We start from the raw sequence: 15,381 nt of genomic DNA, 5'->3' as shown, positions 1-15,381 counted from the left end.
ACTGTTAGAAGACGCTTGTTTGCCCACCTCTGTGTGAGAGCTGCCATAATTGAACTAAGAGGGTGGCCGTTGAGGATGGGGCCTAGCCTGTTTCTATTCTTACATTCAGTAACAGATTCAGTAAGGCACCGAAGTTTCTTGAGAAGAAATGAAAAAAGATATATTTGTTCTTGGCATATCCCTTCAAACTTCAGGTGATACTTTTTTTTTTTTTTTAATATATCTTTATTGATTTCAGAGAGAGGAAAGGAGAGGGAGAGAGAGAGATAGAAACATCAATGATGAGAGAGTCATTGATCAAGCCCACAACCTGGGCATGTGCCCTGATCGAACCCCGATCTCCTGGATCCTAGGTCGACGCTCAACTGCTGGGCCACGCCCGGCCGGGCCAGGTGATACTTTTTAAGTGATAAACAAGTTGGACTTGGAGATTCAAAAATAGCAAATAATGAGAGGCTTAAGATAAATTGAACCTTTCATTTTTTCCCCCACTGAGTTTGACAGATTGCAAAGATTGAGGTTTTATGTATCCGAGTTGTTAAGGTTAGGCCCACCTCTCCTTCATGAAGCATCGTAATGTGGGAAAGAGAAGCTCATAAACCCTTAGAGGGAACTTCACCTTAGGAGGTTCCCATGGTGTATGTCAGAGTTGAGATGTCTTTAATTGCTGTGATCTTCTGGGTTCAGTCTGTTCTTCCCAAGAACTTGTGCCCTCCAGTGTTGCCCTTGTTTTGTTTCTTCCACTTTCTGAGTGTGGAGTAGACTTTTACTCCAGTGGTTTCATTCAGCTCAGTCCCCCAGGTTAATAGACAGGAGTACCTCTTACCTTCAGGTATCAGACTGATTCATAGCATCGATTTGGCATCAAGGTGATGGGTTGCTTACACTTCTAATCTATTATCTTGGAGCCACCATTTGTTTTGCATTTTCCTGCATTTACATAAACCCTTTGACAAGTACAAGCAGAGAGAAAACAATTGATGCCAGAATAAAACAGTGAAGGACACCTATGTTTCATAAGATTATATGCAGTGATGCAGCTTCCACATTTAAAAAAAAAATTTACTATTTTTTTAGAGCAGTTTTAGGTTTATAGCAGGGTTGAGTGGTAATTACAGAGTTCCTATTTGTTCCTTGATATACACCAGATACCAGATACTTTCTCTTCCCCTCACAATTGCCCTGATAACAGCCTGCATTAGTGTATAATGTGGTACATTTGTTACAATTGATGAACTGAAATTGATACCTTATTAACTAAAATTCATAGTTTTCATAGGGTTTACTCTTTATGTTGGACATTCTATGGGTTTGGAGAAATGTATGATGACATGTCATACATATAGTCTCACTGCCCTAAAAAATCTGTCTGTACTTATTCACCCCTCCCTCCCCTCTAGCTTCTATATTTTATTTAGCCAAAATCCATTCATTGCTTCTGCTTCTCAAGAAATGTTTTCTTATTCTTTGGCTTTTCATGTATTACACAAATACTGTTAAAAATAGTAGAAATTTAAAAATGAAGGGAAGTCATCTTTCTCTGAGTACATTCTCATTAGGTCATATGTCTTCACGAATATATACTTCATCCCCAAGTACACATCACAACGTGGCATGAACCGTGTTGTGCCTCTCACTCGTCACTAGTTCATGAGCATGGAGAGCAGCAGGGTTGGTGTTTCTAGCTGCAGTTTACACTTGTGCAAAGACTAGTTCCTAGGAAACAAGGGGCCAACATTGATTTTATAAGATATTAGAAAATATGTGCAAGTGACATGGTCTCCCTACACAGAAACTTTCATACTGATAGTCGAGTTTTTTCTTATTAAACTAAATACTTCAGCATCAGGCCTGTCCCCTTTCTGTCTAGGTTTATTCCCGAGCCCAACCTGCCTCCCCTGCTGCTCTACGACTCAGAGTCTCTGCCTGCTGGCGCAGACCCGCAGCAGGTGGTCAACATTGACCAGATCCGGGAGCAGCTCCCCGAGCTCCCCAGCGTGACCCGGGAGAAGCTTGTCCAACAGTATGGGATGCTGCGGGAGCACAGCCTCACCTTACTGGTAGGTATTGACCCGAGGCTTAAATCAGCCCAGCTCAGCAGTTGGGGTAACGCTGCATGGTGGGCTCTGAGTGGAGCAGGCAGGTTGCCTCAGTTGTACAATAGATGCTGCTGGGCAGAACAGGGTATGATAACCTTCACTCACTGCCCTTAATGGTAACTGCTCCTCATAAAACTGGAAGCAGAATCTCGTGTCTCATTTCTTCTGTGCAGAAATGAGCAGCTACTCAGAGCAGCCATGGCGGCTTCTTGAAGAGCATCCAACTGTTGTGGAAGATTGTTTTCTTCCCCTGTGTCTGCAGGACAAAAGGAAATCCATGTATAGGGTTTCTAGCAGTATTAAACCATGACAGGGTCTGGCAGGAAGTTAGGATCTCAAAAACCAGCCAGTTGTTTTACCAGTTGTAGAAGAAAACTTTTATTCTGCACAAAATGCTGAAAACTCTGACAGTAGCGGTCCTTTGAGGCTTGAGGATGCTTCTGAAGGAGGCATTATAGAATCTGACACCATTGAGATCTGCGTAGGGATTTTCCCGTCCTTTTCAGGGCTGCTTGGGGCTTTGCAGGTTTCTTCGTCATGGCAACATGAAAGCGATTCGCACCAGTGAGTATAGCGTCTGTCACAGTTGTCTTCTACTTGTCTGTTAGGGAGGAAGTGGAACATTTTGCTGCTGCATCTTTTAGGGACCAGGTATATGCCACACTTATCTTTTGAGGCAGCAGAATCCATGGAAACTCTGGCTTTTGCATTTTAATTGACCAATAATAAATATCTGGGGATGTTAGGATACACTCATTTCTATGTAAATTTATACAATTCAATAACAGCAACCCAGCCATTTCTGGTACAAGCTATGCAATCAAATGTTTGTTGAATGAATGATTTTTCTCTTTATCATCTGTAAATCAGTTAATTTGACAAGTATCCAGAGAGTCTCATGTGAAAACTCCTTTTTTACTACCAATAATGATTAGGCATGGTCTGTCTTTTTTCCTGCTTTAGGCAGAGTTGAGCACTGTCCCCTATGGGCTGCTGGTGTATCTTACTCCTACCTCTGTGGCACTGACATCACTGTATTTTAATTATTCATTGGTGTATGCTGTTCAGTACCTTGAAGGCAGGGATGGTTTCATCCCCTCACTCTCTTCCTCAGGGCAGATGAGCACAGCAGCAGTGCTTAAAGCCAAATCTTTGTATGAAGAATCTTTAGTCAGCATCTCACACAGAACACCTTTAACCTGCATTTTTCCTGGGTCAATTTAACAAAACTCAGATTAAGTCTTACACATCTTCCCCACCATCTCAATCGCTTGAGTTTTCAGCCCACTCGAAATAAATTACAGAATAATAACTAAATGCTACCTTCCGGTGCTGCATTTTCTGTCACGATGCCGCATTCTGTAGGTGGTTGGAGGGCAAGGACCAAGGCTCCTCAGCCTGCAGGCTTCGGGGGCCTCTCTCCATTCGACAGTCTACCAGCTGGACAGAGGCCACCACTGGAGGTAGTGAATGATGAACCCAGGTTACTTGGCCATGTCTTTTTGCCCAAGACTGTGGTTTTTCAGAAGAATCCACTAAATAGAATGTTGAAAATTGTTTTTGTGTATTAGCTTTCTTCATGAGAGAAGTGAAAGGACCTTTCTGCATCTCTTCTCAAGAATATGGCTATTTCTCCGAGGCACTGTCTGGAAATATATGCTCCCTCCACAGAGCATCTCTATAGGATTGTCACCCTCAGCCTCTGAGGAGCATGCTGTACATTCTCCGAGGGCAGGGACATTTTCACACTTGTGTTTGTGTCCCAGTCTCCCCTTGTGCCCTTAATGGTGCCAAAACCCAGAAGGCCTTGAGTAAATGTTGTCTAAGGGGGGCAAATGAGTGAGTTTGTTTTCATATGTAAGGCCCCTTTTAGGGAAACTTAACCTTCGGTCTACTCAGTTCAAAATTTTTATTGTATGTAGCAAGTACTGACACAGGGACAAAGTTTAAAAAATAAACAGTGACTTTTTTATTGCATTCCAAGAGCTTATTTGTACACACACTACAGCTGACCAGCCCCTGGGGCAGATTGCAGTATATAACTTAGAATGTGGGAGGGGAGCCCAGAGGAGGTGGTGGTTGCCTTGATTAGGATGAAAGGGGGAAACCTCGAGAAGGAGGTGATTTTTGAGCCATTTTTGAAGGGACTCATTTTTTCATATCTTAAAAATATACTTATTTCCATAGTTTGAAAATAATATATGAGGTGGTTAGATGGTTTTTTTAAGGGTTAGTACTTGAAATCTCCAAGTTGGAGAAGTAGTGTTCCAATAGGAATGGAAAGAGAATGATTCAGACAGATTGTTTTCCTGAAATTAGCCATCCTGAGCTCTTTATGACTTTGTAATCATTGGAAGCTGAGTTACTCATAACATATCTGAAAATGGTATGTTCATGTTTTTTCCTGCCATCATCAGGAACACAACAGATTGCTAAGAAGGGCAGATGCACAAATCTAATGAACCATCTTTCAATGTAAAGAGTACCCAGGAGTGTTCATTAAGTAAATAGCGATGGTGGAGGTGTACTTTGCAGAGCCTCAGCTCCATGCTCCGTGCCTTCGCATTGCTTATTAAATTAAGCATTAAGCACATACCTACACCACACACATGCCTTACCCACAAATAATAACTTCAAAATTTAACTCTAGTCTTTAATTTATCTTGTCATTTTATTATGTGATAAGCACTGAATTATTTATTAACTTACTGATATTTGTGGAACTCTCATATTATATTTCCACATCCACCCAAAGTCCAGCACACAGTAGGCGCTCAGTGAGTATTTGCTCTGTGAGTGGAGGACGGATGAGCAAATGCATGGGATACCAGGACAATACTCGTGAAAGCCCCAGGAGAAGTAGTGTTCCTCATAAAAGTGTCCAAAGGTCAGATACATAAACCACCCTTTTGACAACCAGAAAATTGTGGTGTGATACCTGTGTCACTGAACTCTGGTAAGCAGACCTGGATTGCCACTTCCACGCCACCTACCGGGACCAGGTGCAAGTCACTTGGTCTCTCACTTGTTTTCTGATCTGGTTTTATTAGGACATTAAGTCAAATATACATTCTGATTTTCCTTTTTAAAGCCTCCTAATATTCCCCTCCCAATAGAAACCTGTCTTACTATTTTTTTCCTCCAGCCACCAGAAGAGTATCTTGCTCCACCAGAAACTTCACCCTAGTTAGCTACCTTTACTTCCCTATCTTATGTCAAATTGCCTTGATTTCTGACCTCGTGTGTAAGGACTAAGGAACAGAAATGTGGGAGCTGAGATTCAAGTGTTAGAAGACGGGAGGATTCTAATAGCACAGCAAGCCCTCTCTAAATGAGTTTATCTCAGTAATTATTAGAATGATTGAAATTAGATGCATGTACATTTTTCTTGGCAAAGAGTCCCAGGGTGATATCTTTGGAGCATCTCTTTCTAAATTCTACCTTACCTGACCCAGCGAATGAAAACAAATTGTAGTCATTTGCTTAAGCAGCACATATAAAAGGCTGTTCACTTAGAGCCCACTCTGCAGTTTCAGCAGCTCACTTTTTAATTTATCCTGCAACCCTCTTAGGTGTGTAGAGTTCTACCCATTTTACAAGTGAGGAAACAACCTCTGTAGTGGAGTATAAGGCATTAAGTAATTTTCCTATGCCTGTGGGGAGCCGGGGTGAGACCAGCTGACTTCTGGACCCAGGCTGTTGATCTCTGAGCTCTACCACCTGCCTGCATGTATGTGCCACAGGCTAAATAGAGATAATGTTTCAAGTTGTTTGCTGTTTTGGATCTCTTAATAGAGAAAATAGAATTTTTACTCTTGTTAACATTAATGCTGTATCAGTCCCACTAATGATTCATGAAGCACAGTCATAGAGTATCAGTTCATTTAAAACTTTGACCACTCCTTTTGGTTTTCAAGATGCCTGACTGGCTTATAAATAAACAGAAAGTGCTGTCTACCAAGCTTAGTGAAAATCAGTCAACTCCAAAGGAAAGAAAATGGCCAAAAGAAGTTATCCATTTTCCAAGTAGAAAAACCTCAGTTATAAAAGAAACGCAAGCTCTCCTCTGCAGCTTTATTCGTTTCTTAAACCTTTTGCCTTAGATACTTGGCTCCTGACTAAATCATTGAGAAGGGTCCACATAGGGCCAAGTGCGTGGGGCTTGTGGATCTTGTGGGATGGTTTTGCCTGGAGCCTTGTGTCATGCAGCTCAGCACATTAAGGAACTGATATGTGCTCACAGAGTGACTGGCTGTGTGTGAAGTTAATAGACAAAGATTTCAGTCTCCTCTGTATGGGAGTGCTCAGGGGAAGAATGGTATAGCATCCTCCAGCTTAGTGTTTCTGAGAGCCTGCTGTACTCTCCACATGCCCTTGCTATTGTCACATGTTAGAGCTTTTATCTTTTCCATGTTGCTTTTAACTCTCAGGTAGCCCTACAGGACAGTGAGTTAAAACACGGGCTAAGAGACAGACACTCTTGATTCTAGGTCTCACACTTAGGAGCTGGAAGGGCTCTGCAGAGGTAACTGTACCCAGGAAGAAGGGAATGATTTGCTTACCCCAAAGGTGATAAGCACAGCAGAATCCTTACACATCTTTAAAAAAGTCAATACAGCCAAGCAGACTCCCAAGAAAATGCTGTCAGAGCCAAGAGCACTGCTAACACATTGAGAGCCAGGCAGGGCAGAATGCTAAGACAAACCCAGCATGGCCCCAGTGGGGCTGTAGGGAAATGTGACAGGGCCCATCCAGATCGGTGGCCTGTTCTGCCACGGTGTCTGCCTGTCTTCATATGCGGCCTCCAGATGTGCAGTAGTCGTTGAACAACTTCATTTTCCCCAGCTGGTTATTCCCCGTTTAAAGTCATAATCCTTTGTTTCTGGCATCATAGAAAAGGTTAAAATGTCTCCAAGGGACAAAGAAGTAGAAAAGATATCATGACTATGGTTGGTTGTTAAATGGATTGTTTTCCAAGAGTTTTACTTTGAGTCTCTAGTAAGCTTGAAATGGCCTGGTTTTCATTCTGGATAGATTACCTGTGAAATAATTTCCCTTGGTAAATATCTATATATCCCATAGGCAGTACTACTGTAAAGCTAATAGTTTGAAAAAAAGCATCTGCAACCGTTTTAGACTGCCCAAGCTTACTGAGGAGCAAAGTACTCACTCTCTAAATACTGATGAAGGAAAATCCATTTGCTCAACATTGTCACCCACCATATTTCAGCTCCATGCAATTTTCGAAATTGATTTTATTCTTCATTTTATAACATTGCATCCATTGCTCGCCAGCTTTGGATGCTTTCACAGTTAGTCTACGTGCTGGAAAAATAACCAATATTTCGTTCTGGTAAAGGCAAATAAAAAGATGCATCTTCTAACTTTACTCCAGCAAAACCAACAGTTCATTTCAGGTAGGGCTTTCAAAGACAAGGATCCTCCAGCTCAGAGCCATTTGACCCCTCAGGGACCTGCCCATTGGGGCAAAGTGCAGGGAGGAGTGAAGGTCCCAAGTGCCCCACCTTGGGCACCCCGGTGCTCTCTCCCTAATCCATCCTGAAGTCTGATTTCCTGTTTGTGGAATGATTTCCTTTGGGGGCAGTTAACAGAAAGCTGCTGTTAAGTAACTCAGGCTCCTTCCATTGTTGGGCCAGGTGGGCAACAGTGACTTTAAGGACATTGAATTGTGATTACAATCAGAATTGATTTCTTGACCACATGCTTTTTGTGTCTCATTCTTGCAGATATAGTCATCTAACTACGCCTGTCTGCTGTCAATTTTTATTTCCTGAATTACATAGATTTTGATTATCCAAGGGCAAGTCTTATTTCCAAGTTGGCTTCCTTCAACATCTCTCTTAGAATTAATGCATTTCAGAGAATGTAAACTCATTTTCACATTGGGTAACCCAGCTATAGGTGAGAACACTCTCTGAATGGAACCAGGACTCTGAGTTGAACTCAGATGTGTATACTTCCCAGCTTTGCTGGGAACAGAGCACAAGTGAAATTGTTGGGATCAGAGTTTTGCTCAGATTTTAGGGGCTCCCAAGCCCTGCTGGGAACATGACCCAGGGGTGGAAATTGTTGAGACCAAAATAGGACTGTAGAACTCCCTAGTTGTGTATTCCTCGAGACAGACTAGAGGGCATACATACCCTGGGTGTTTCTGGGTGAATTTCAGAACTTCTGCAGAGCCCTGTATTCTTGAAATTGGCAATGACAGTTCAGGATTCTGGCTCCCTGCTGATATACACAAGTGCAGAGAGAGGCATTTCGTAAGCCGGGCTCATACCACCGATTGACTACCATTTGTTTTTCCCCACTGAAGACTCCTGGATGAGTCTGTTTTTTTTTTCTGTTCACTTACTGAAAGGTATCCACAGGTGGTTCTTGTTTCCATAAAAAGCAAAGGGTGGATTCATTCACAGCGTACATCCAAGTCACCAGCCCACTGTACGTAACAGTCGTTATCTAGCCGTGACTTCTGCTTTCGCCCTGGAACCACCACTCTCTTAGACCCCTTACCTAATTTCCATTTCCATCCCAACACTAATGTGTGGTATTATTTCCAGGGCCATTTTTCACAGAGTTGGTTGGTCTGCGTTCTGTTTTTCTCATGTTGCAAGAATGGCCAAATTCACAGCAAAATGGGGGAGCCACAGAGCCCCATGGATATGCATATGCTGGGTGTTCTAACAGTGTCTTCAGAAATGCTCAGTGGCTGCTCACCCCAACACCCTTACACACCGCAGATGGATGCAGTTCATGTTTATACCTCTACAAAATGACACATCCTGACATGTGAGAGCCTTGCCCAGTTGAAGCCACTGTTGCTCAGTCCGCAGATGCAGAGTCTTCATACAGTCAGCCTCTCCCACCACAGGCATGACCTGCCCAGTTAGGTATAAGTCCATACACATTAGAGGAGTTAGAATGCAAAAAATACAGTCCACATAATATCAAAACTATATGGGCAATAATGGAATTTATTTTGTAATGTCGGAAGGTATTTCAGAATTGGGCATTGTTTTGGCTGGACATACTCACTGTAACTTCTCTCAGGAGAAGGTGTGGAGGGGATGCAGAAGAGAGCTGGGGGAGCTCTGGCCACCGGGGGGCGGGGGGGTGCCACTGTCTTCCTTTGTGATCTGAGAACAGGTGTGTGTCATGTTACAGCAGAGAATGCCACGTGGTCTGGGGTACATTGGCAAAGGCAGAAAGTGAACTTCCCATTTTCTCCTAATTTCTAAGCTAACTGCCACGGGTCTTTGCAACATTTTTAAAATGATGGAAGTGGTGGGAAAGTTGATTCTTTTGATGAATAAGTTGCTTCACATCGTGCCTGGCCGTGGTGCTCGGTCTCAGTCCCAGGAAGGTAGGGACGTGCCATTCCCTTCATCAGAGGCAGCAGAACATGGAGGTTAAGAGTGTAGACCACAGAGGTTGAAATCCCAGCTTTCATGCTGTGTGGCCTCTTGCAAGTTAGTGTCTTAGTGTCCCCATTTGTAAAAGAGAGTTCTGCTACCTGCTTCCTAGGGTAGTTGTTGGAGTTAAATGAATTAATGTAGGGAAAGCGCTTAGAACGGTGCCCCAACACCTCTTATTGCTGTTAAAATTTGTTTTTATTATTATTATTATTATTATTATTATTATTAATATCGCCCGACCAGGCATGGCTCAGTGGTTGAACGTCGACCTGGGATCCAGGCAATCGGGGTTCAATTCCCAGTCAGGGCACATGCCCGGGTTGCGGGCTGCAGCCGATCAATGACTCTCTCATCATTGATGTTTCTCTCTCTCTCTCCCTCTCCTTTCCTCTCTCTGAAATTAATAAAGATATATTTAAAAAAAAAAAAAAAAAATATATATATATATATATATATATATATATATATATATATATATCATTAGCAGCAGCAACTCTGTGCATCTCCCCACAGGGCTGACTGCTGATCTCCGTGCCTCTCATGTATTCTAGAAATATTCCTGAGAGCCTTTTAACTAGCCCGGATTGCTAATCTAGGGTTGCTGGGCTGCCAGGTCACCCTGCCACATAACCAGCTGTTCTTCAACTTGTATTCTGTGAGCTTCCTTCTCTGAACCCACCACAAGGCAGCTGTCTCTATCTGGTTTCATTCAACTCCTAAATATAGTCTTGTCATCAGGTTCACTGGGTGTGGCAGTTGAGGAGTCAGCCTTCATCCTATTCCAACTGGATAGTCTTCCAATATTTTATCATCTCTGAAGGGAGAATACAAAAGACAGCTTTGGGGCACATTGCTTCCAGGACCCAGTGCAAGGGTAAATCAGGGTTCCTCCCCAGAGCAGACAATGAGGGTGAGGTATTGATCCCTCTGCCTTTACTCACACCAGCACTGACCAGCTGACAGATCCATTAGCAGTAGAGGGTTCCTGTTAGCATCTAAGAGCTGACCTGGCATTGGCTCCAGGTGTAATTGAATGCTTTAGGAAATTTGATTAAAATGTGAAAAAGATGCCTCTAGGTATAAAGCTGTAAAGACTGGTATTATCCAAAAGACAGGACCAGTTGTTCCTGCTGCTTTAGCTATCCCTGAAGGGGCAGTTGGCCAGGAGACTTGACACACTGTATTGCTGAAGTTTTAGCTCTGCCTAATGTAGGAGAGATTATTGCTGAGTCGAAGGCTTGCTTGTTGCCTTTGAGAGGACCTTAAGAGTCCCCTAATGCAGTGGCCTTTATGCCTTGCTCTTTATACGGTTTTTATGTAAGGGAATTATTGTTCTACTGTTTTTCTGAGAAAACCAGATGGCTGCACTGCCACGTTCACCAGGGACTTCTGAGATTTTTGCCAAGCTTATTAGCATTTGCCTGTCTCACAGAAATACTAAGAAGACATTACTTAGAATGTTTTGTGTGTTTTTTCCTGAAAAGCAGGCTTCTGATCTAAAGGACCAGAGCAGGCACCCGTATATGACTTTTTATTGGTTCATCATCCTTTGGGCTGAAGTATGCAGAGCTGTTGCCCTGGGCGGTAGCAGCTTGGCCTCCTTCAGCCCCATCTGTAGTTCACCCAGTTATGATTGCAGGTTTTCGTGTCCGCCTCAGATTGTGTGGAAGCCATAGATTCCCCCAGTATAGTACAGTTCCAGCTCGGAGAGGCTTCATCACAGCACTGACACAAAAAGACAAACAGAAATCTGACTTGCCATGTTATCCATCCAATAAAAAAACCACCCAAGGGGAGAGGAATAGATATTCATCACATCCCAGCAACTCAGCCAAGCCTGCAAGTTCAAGTGCAATATTTCTAGGTGAATTTAGGAAACCTTTCCTTGGCAAAGCAGAGAGTTCTCCTGACAGCTCTTTTCCCCAGCAGCCAGCCTGTCTGGGATAGAACAAAAGGAGTTCTACCCATCTGATTTGGGCTAGATAGCGGTTTCTACTTCCCCTGTGGTTCTGTGCAACATTGTGGAGGTTTGAATACTTTTTCATAAGTTAAGCAGAACTTCCTCTTCATGCTGCCTGCCTTTGCCTTTATCTATAATCAAGTGTTGGCTGCTGAGGTGGCCTCTGCCCTGGTTTAGCATGAGCAGAATAATAGCATTGGCTTGAAAAGAGATTCAAGAGGTGATTATGGGATTATTCAGTTGGCTTGTCACCAGAGAATTTATCTATTACAAAGGTCATGTCGATTTTTTTAATTCTGGAATTTCTACCTTAGCAACTATGTGCCTGTGTATATATTACAGCATCTACAATAGCTAAATTTTAAGAGCACTTTTGTTACTATTTCTTGCTTCTTCCTAGTATCTTATTTTTTCAAGAAAATTCTTTTGTTTAATGAAGGTTTTCTGAAAGGGGCAAGGGTGAGAACCTCACATGTAGTATAAAATTTAAAAGGTATATTTCAAGGAAAGAGTGGTTTGATTTGAATTTCAGCAGGTTGGGGTAATCTACTACTTAAAATGTGTACCCTCTGCATTTGGAAACTTAGCCTCCCCATGTGAGTAGGACATGTTTTTATTTTTCTTACTGAGAAACAAAGGGCGGAGTTAGGTCTCTTGGTTCGTTCTGCCAAATCGATCTGAGCTGGCAGTTATCCATAGTGTATAACTTGATGAGTGTCTTGGGGTTATTCTTTGCATATTGGTGGCAGTTATAATATTTAAAGGTAAACATGGTATGCTAAAGAAGGAATGTTCACATGTGATTTTGAAAAACACACAGTGATGGGAGACATTGATTCCATCCACCGATACTTACCAAGCAGCTGCCATGGCCCAGCACTCAATTAGCTCTAGTTACAGAGTGAACAGGACAGCGTGACCCCTGACTTGTGGAGCTGACTATCCAGAGAGGGAGAAATGGTAGAGACTTTTTCAAACAAGACTCCTTGATGAGTCAAGCCAGCTGATTTCTTTCATGGAGCAAGATGACAGGCCAGGTCAGCTGGGCCTAGCTTGGTTCAGAAAGCCTAGAAGCTGCTGCTCCCTTCACCAGTTATGTGGGCTAAGTGAGTCATGTCTATCTGTGTTCTTCCTCATTTTGAAAACCATTTCTCTTACCTCTTGGGATGATGTAAAGATTAATACAGTTACAATCCACTTTTGGTTTTTCAGAGGTGGAATGTTCCTTCTTGATTTGCTTTTCTTACCTTGTTATTCTAGCAATCATTAGGACTTCCAGCAGATGATAGGACTGGAAAGAGACAGGACAGTAATCTCAGGCAGAACATTGTGGGCCCAAGGATGAAAGACACAGAGTACACACGGCTGACATTGAGAGGGCAAGCAAGTTTGGGGGATGGTAGACTTCACAGTCCTCTGTTCCATAAAGTGAGGACTCTGAAATATGTCCGTTCCTTTGAGAAAATGCTGTATAAATGCATGGTGATGGTAGAAGAATACTTGCTATTTACTGAAAGTGATCAGAATTTTTTGGTGACATCTCTGTGTTTAGGAAAGAACAAATCCGTGTCTCAGAGGAGGCAGAGGGTGGCAGTTTGATTTGCCTTCAGAATGCTGATCTTTCACTTTTTTGGAGGTTTTATACAATTTTTTTTCTTTACAGAATGAAGTTGGCCTACTGGAGTTCTTCCAGAATGTGATAAAAGAAACTAGGGCAGAGCCCAAAAAAGTGACGAGTTGGGTCCTCAACACTTTTCTAGGCTATTTAAAGCAACAGAACCTTGCTGTCAGTGAGAGGTGAGTAGGGTCTGGGGATTTCTTCTTGCTTTGAGATGAACTCTCTGTCCAGAAGCAGTTGAAATAGGGCAGGGCCAGTGTTTTAGTGCCTGTTCCCTTCAGTATCTCCTGACAAGACACCAACATCCCCTGTGAATTCCAGATTCTAAAGCTGTCCTTTATCACATCTGAAATCCATTTATTTGTTCAAATCTCTGACTGTCCACAATGTCCTTTGTACTGTGCTGAGGCCTGTGAATGAAAAACACAAGGAGTTTACAAGTTTGAGGAGCTACAGACTTATAAGAAAACAGACTGTGGGACATCCATGATGGAGGCAGAGCAGGTGGATGCTACGCTCATCTCCTCCCAGAACCAAACTGGAATTACAACTAAAATACAGAGCAATTAACCTGAATAACCAACTGAAGACTAGCTGAAGAGAAGTCTTGTAACCAAGGATTTACAGAAGAAGCCACATTGAGATTAGTAGGAAGGATGGAGATGTAAAAAGAGCTGGCCCCTCTCCCACAGGTGGTGGCTGAGATTCCGGAGGGATATCTCATCTGCAAAGGTTCCTCCTGAGGAGTGTGGGGTCTCAACAGAGCCAAGAAGAGGTCACCACATAACATCTGGCTGTGAAAATCAGCAGGGATTCTGTCCACTGGGGAGACACTAGAGTCTGCTGGAGACACAGGCAGCCTCTTAAGGGGCCAACCCACAAAAGCTCATTTGCTGCCACTCACCCTGGGCTCCAGCAGAGGGAGAGCGGTGTGGACGAGAGTTGCATGAGGAGAGACTGGGTATTTGTGGCTCTGGGGAGAGAGCTGAAGGGACAGCCACTAGGATCCCTGTGCTGAGTTCTCCCATACCACAGACACCATCTTTCTTGTGTGGATCACTCCCCTCCTTACAGCATGAGCCTGGGTTCAGAATGCAATAGCCCCACGCTGTGGCTCTTTCACCTTGCTGAGGAGTCAACTACCTGGGCCTGGGTATAGCAGTCTGGACAGACTTGAGGGGTTTCAGTAACTGAGTGGTGTGGTTTTGGGGTGGGAGCCGTTCCTCTGTCTTTTCATGAACTTGACTGGCTCCTCTACCTCACGGGAGATCCCCTAGCCCCACTCTCCAGACTCCCAGCAGCCCCACCTGCCTGACTCCTGGTGGCTCCACCTTGCTGAGATATGGGCAGAATCCTGGACAGACTGAGTTGTGTTGCTCTGGGGTAGGGGCCACTCCCTTACCTTCCCCTAAACCTGACCAGCACCTCCCCCTTATGGGAGATACACTAGCCCCATCCTTCCAACTCCCAGTGGCCCCACTCTGCTGATATCCGGCTCCTGGCAGAATCTGGGACAGACTGAGTTGTGTGGCTCTAGGACAAGGGACACTTTTCCTTCGCATACCCCACCAATGGAGAGCCCTCCCTTCACCTGGCCGAGTCATGGTCTGTTTGGGCCTGATAAACTCTGCTGGCCTTACCCTGAGACCCCAGCCCACTACAAAGGTATGCAAGCACCCAGCAGGTGGCATACTAGACTTGGTATACTCTGGGACATTTCCTGAGTGGCCTCACACCCAGCACTGGCACCGAGTTTGAACCTCAATCTGGTAAACACCACTCACCCCAACTTGACGCGCTGAGAACCTACCTCATGCAGCTTGAGTACTGCCAAAGGCCCTTTCAGTAACTGACCCTAACAGGCAGCCAGCAGGTGGAGGTGGATCTTGGGATACGTTGGAACTTTTGCTAACCTACCCTCAGGCCCGGTGCTGGTAAAAACCAACCGACCTTGGTGCACAGCTTGATCCTTCCCACACACCCCCAAGCCCAGCAGAGGCAGCCACAAATTTTGGGTCACTTTGTAGCTCCGCACTGGTTACCTAGGGCCAATCACAGGCAGCATCTGACATTGGCCTATACCAGAGTCCCTCCCAAGAGGCCCCTGATCCAACACACCCAGTGGCCAGCTTCAGACAACATCAGAGCAGGATCCAGTAAGCTTCATAGGTGACATATCCAAAAGGAGATCTCAGCAGGCACCAGACACTACTGAGGTGAATTCTACTTCCTATGGGCAGCACCTGCACAGCAGCACATACACTGCAGTAC

The 15,381-nt window shown here is 44.0% G+C and overlaps 1 protein-coding gene across 1 annotated transcript in view; it reads left to right on the top strand.

Moving 5' to 3' along the window:
- The window catches only part of GATB (glutamyl-tRNA amidotransferase subunit B), a 70,605-nt gene that overhangs the window by 39,776 nt on the left and 15,448 nt on the right, over positions 1-15,381 (top strand). The window contains exons 9-10 of the mRNA XM_016211209.2: positions 1,871-2,060; positions 13,156-13,289. Of these exons, the coding sequence (XP_016066695.2) occupies positions 1,871-2,060; positions 13,156-13,289 (324 nt within the window). The remainder of the gene's footprint in view (positions 1-1,870; positions 2,061-13,155; positions 13,290-15,381) is intronic.

The sequence above is a fragment of the Miniopterus natalensis genome, chromosome 4 (assembly GCF_054644295.1).
Source record: "Miniopterus natalensis isolate mMinNat1 chromosome 4, mMinNat1.hap1, whole genome shotgun sequence".
NCBI lineage: Eukaryota > Metazoa > Chordata > Mammalia > Chiroptera > Miniopteridae > Miniopterus > Miniopterus natalensis.
The sequence above is the reverse complement of the archived record's forward strand: the minus strand, read 5'-3'. Positions and strand labels throughout refer to the sequence as shown.